This window comes from Rutilus rutilus, assembly GCF_951802725.1.
Source record: "Rutilus rutilus genome assembly, chromosome: 15".
NCBI classification, from domain to species: Eukaryota; Metazoa; Chordata; class Actinopteri; order Cypriniformes; family Leuciscidae; genus Rutilus; species Rutilus rutilus.
In genome coordinates, this window is record NC_140220.1 from 5,795,457 (window position 1) to 5,798,865 (window position 3,409).

General features: G+C 35.3%; 1 protein-coding gene across 1 annotated transcript; it reads right to left on the reverse strand.

Moving 5' to 3' along the window:
• Positions 1–1,710: 1,710 nt before the first annotated feature.
• taar11 (trace amine-associated receptor 11) lies at positions 1,711–2,691 on the reverse strand (the record flags this gene model as incomplete). Its single annotated transcript, XM_084433302.1, has 1 exon — positions 1,711–2,691. One exon carries the CDS (start codon positions 2,689–2,691, stop codon positions 1,711–1,713), a length of 981 nt encoding a protein of 326 aa, XP_084289428.1.
• Positions 2,692–3,409: the final 718 nt, after the last annotated feature.

Genomic DNA, 3,409 nt, shown 5'->3' on the forward strand with positions numbered 1-3,409 from the left:
AAGCAAGAGTGTAGAGTTACATTCAAGCTAGTTTAAGGCATGAAGACATGATTTCACAGGTAAAAACTAAATGTGTAATTTTGGTGACCAAAGATGAGTTTTAAGGGATAAAATGATTGACTACTGGGAGACTTTAAAGACTAAGCATTATGTACTGATTCTATTCATATTTAGTCATTTCCCTCAAATGCAAGGCAGTGTGAATACAGCTTTAGCCTCTGCTGGTCATTATCAAAAATATTTCTAAATATTTCTTCATATCTCCCTTTCAAAGAATTTTTTCAAGCAACATTTAAACCACAAATATTTCATTAGAATTGTTTAGCTCTTTTTTTTTTTTTTTTTGTCACGACGCCCTTGCATCTTTATAATGATTATTCACTTAAAGAGGCTATATGCAACTTTTTCCCCAAAATAAACGTAACAATAGCCTTTTTATTTTACCATTTATGACTCAAACATCTCCTGATGAGCATACTGACACCTTGTCCGTTCACAGTGGGTGCACCTATAAGCCTGTATCCTATTTTTCCTATTTTCTGTCGGGTCGGATTTTTCCCGCGCTGTCTGTGACGTCAAGCGCGTTCATGTTAAACGTTTCAGATCACTCTGCCACCACCGCTAGTCAGCAAACAAACTTAGTTTCTCAAACAGTATATGTATTTGACTGTTCTTACCTCTGTAAACATAATGTTGACTTCTTTGCAGCGGATGACTTGTGAAGTGTGCACGTACGAGAGCGAGCAGAAAGGAAGAGCAGTTCCGTTTTTTGGCCACAGGTGTCAGTCGCGAGTTTAAATTTCAGAAAATCGCATGTAGCCTCTTTAAGTTGGGGAATTCGCTATTGTTCTATTCCTAGACCATTTAACTGGAGGGCCAGGTGTGATTTTATGAGGGCAATAATATTAAATAGTATACCTTAAATGTCGTATGTACAAGCATAAAGTGAGAGAGTTATTAGTAACTTTGTTGAAACATTTATACATGTTGCTAGTACATTTATTACATAACTTAATTATTCTATCATATTACAAGTTTGTTATTAATAGCAATACTTCTATTAGATATCACAAATTATTTGGTGATATAAGATTCAGGATTTAAGAGGGCCGTTTGTTTTTAATTAACAATTTTTAAATACAAATTACCAAGCAATATTGTGATATTTTTATTGGGATTTAGTGATAACATTCTCTGCTGTCAATGAAAATGTGGGGAAAACCCAAAGATGGGTATAGCCAACATATGATAAGAGACAATAGGAAATGATTAGGAGGCTATATGAGAACTGAAAACACACCGAATGTCTTATTTTATGTATTGCATAATTATTAAACACAAACACAGGTTTGATGCTCAAGAAGCATTAAATTCCTTAGATTTTTCAAGAACAAATGATTAAGAAGGAAAGGCAGTAGGAAATTTGCGTCATTAAAGCAAAAAAGCATTCATCAAAACACAATAGAAATAGAAACATGGTTAACAGTGACTAAGTGCATGCATGTTCTGTATATTAAATTAAAGTATCACAGTTCATTATAATGATTTATAATGAATATTGTAATGATAATGATTATAATGTGGTTCAAAAACATTTTATAATAAATGGAAACTTCACATGCACTGAAAAGGACGTTAATAAAAAAAGTAGAAAACATTTAGAATGAAAAAATGAAATAACATGTGCTTCTAGATTTCATAATAGGCCCTTTAGCACAATTTATATAGTTTTTTGTATAAAAGTTTGGATTTTTCTCTGAACCAGCCGTAAAAGAAAGCATAAATCAACGGGTTAAAAACTGCATTCAAATAAGCCACCCACATTAGGACCTCATATAATAGTGCTGGTATTGTGTGGTTAACCACAGGATCTATGATGTTACACATGAAATAAGGTGTCCAGCAAGACATAAAAACTCCAATGACAATAGCAAGCGTCTTAGTGGCTTTCAGATCCTTTTTACTAACTGATGAGCTTGAAGGGTAGTTATTTATAACACGAACATGTTTCTGTGCTATAACAAAAATCCTGCTGTAAATGCTGACAATTATAAACATGGGGAGGAAGTAAAACACAATTGAATATGTCACTCCGATTTCTCTTCCATGCAATGCTAAACACCCTCCCTTACAAGCAACATGCAGCTCCTCGGTTCTTTTTACCTCGATTTTCAGCTCTGAGAATATGATGCCAAAGCCAATAAAGGCAGAGAAGCACCAGCTGAAGAGGATCATGGCTATGCTCACACGCGTGGTAATTCTGCGGTGATATTGCAGTGGTTGGCAAACTGCGTAATAACGGTCAATTGAAATGAACGTGAGGTGCAAAACAGATGCGTTACACAGCGTAAAATCAGTGCCGGAGTGAAACTTGCAGAAGAAGTCTCCAAAATACCAGCATGTCTCCAAAGAGCGCACCATACTGGGGGGCATGACAAAGCTGCCCAGGAGCAGGTCAGCAGCGGCCATTGAGACGATCAGGTAGTTGGTGGGTGTGTGGAGCTGCTGGAAAAAGGAGATGGTGCAGATGACCCACAGGTTGCCGAACACAATCACAATGATGGTTATAGCAAAGAGGAAGTAGAGGGGAGCACGAATGAGAGGAGAATAGACAGTCTTTACACATGAGTCGTTCAGTCGTTCGAAACAGAGGCCGAAAGACTCTGCTGTCCACAATTGACTCAGAGTCATTGTACAGGCACTTGAATACCTATGAAAAAAACAACTTGATATTAGGTCTCATTTTTGGTGTAAATGAAAAATGTTAAATATAAAATATTGTATAAAGACCCAGTGAGGCAATTAATTAAATTAGTAATTAATTTAAAAATATAGTTTAATTACAAAAAAAGTTAAATTACATACTTAAAATATAAAAATAGTTTGCTGAATTTATATCTGTAAATTCGATATGTGAGTGTTTTGTCTGTGTGTTTTTTTTCTTTTTTGGAATCTTACCACAGAAAGACTGCCTGCGTCCTGAGCAGATGATGGAACGTCTATATTTTTTTTGCCTTTTGAATACTTTCACACAGAGAGTGTGTTTTTCTGAACCAATAAAAAAGGGCTTTGTCTTGTCATGTGATAATAAGGAATTCCTAATTGGCTTTCGGGTCTCAAGATGCTGTAAGAGTAAACCATGTGTGTTTCTAGTGGTCAGTTTGGCTGGTTGTTCAGTTAGCCCCTGCTGGTAGGTAATGTAACTGCACCATCTGGAGGAAAAAGCATGGTTTTCTATTGATGATGCCTATTAAAAAAAATTGTTTTGGAATATGGAAATGTGTAATTATAATAAAGTATGGTTTGCTAATGATTTGTATATTTTTTTTTATTTTTTTTTATGGCTCTTAGGGGGCAGTTACACAACACTGTTTTTATGCGTTTTGGAGGCCTGAAAATTTTTTTAAAC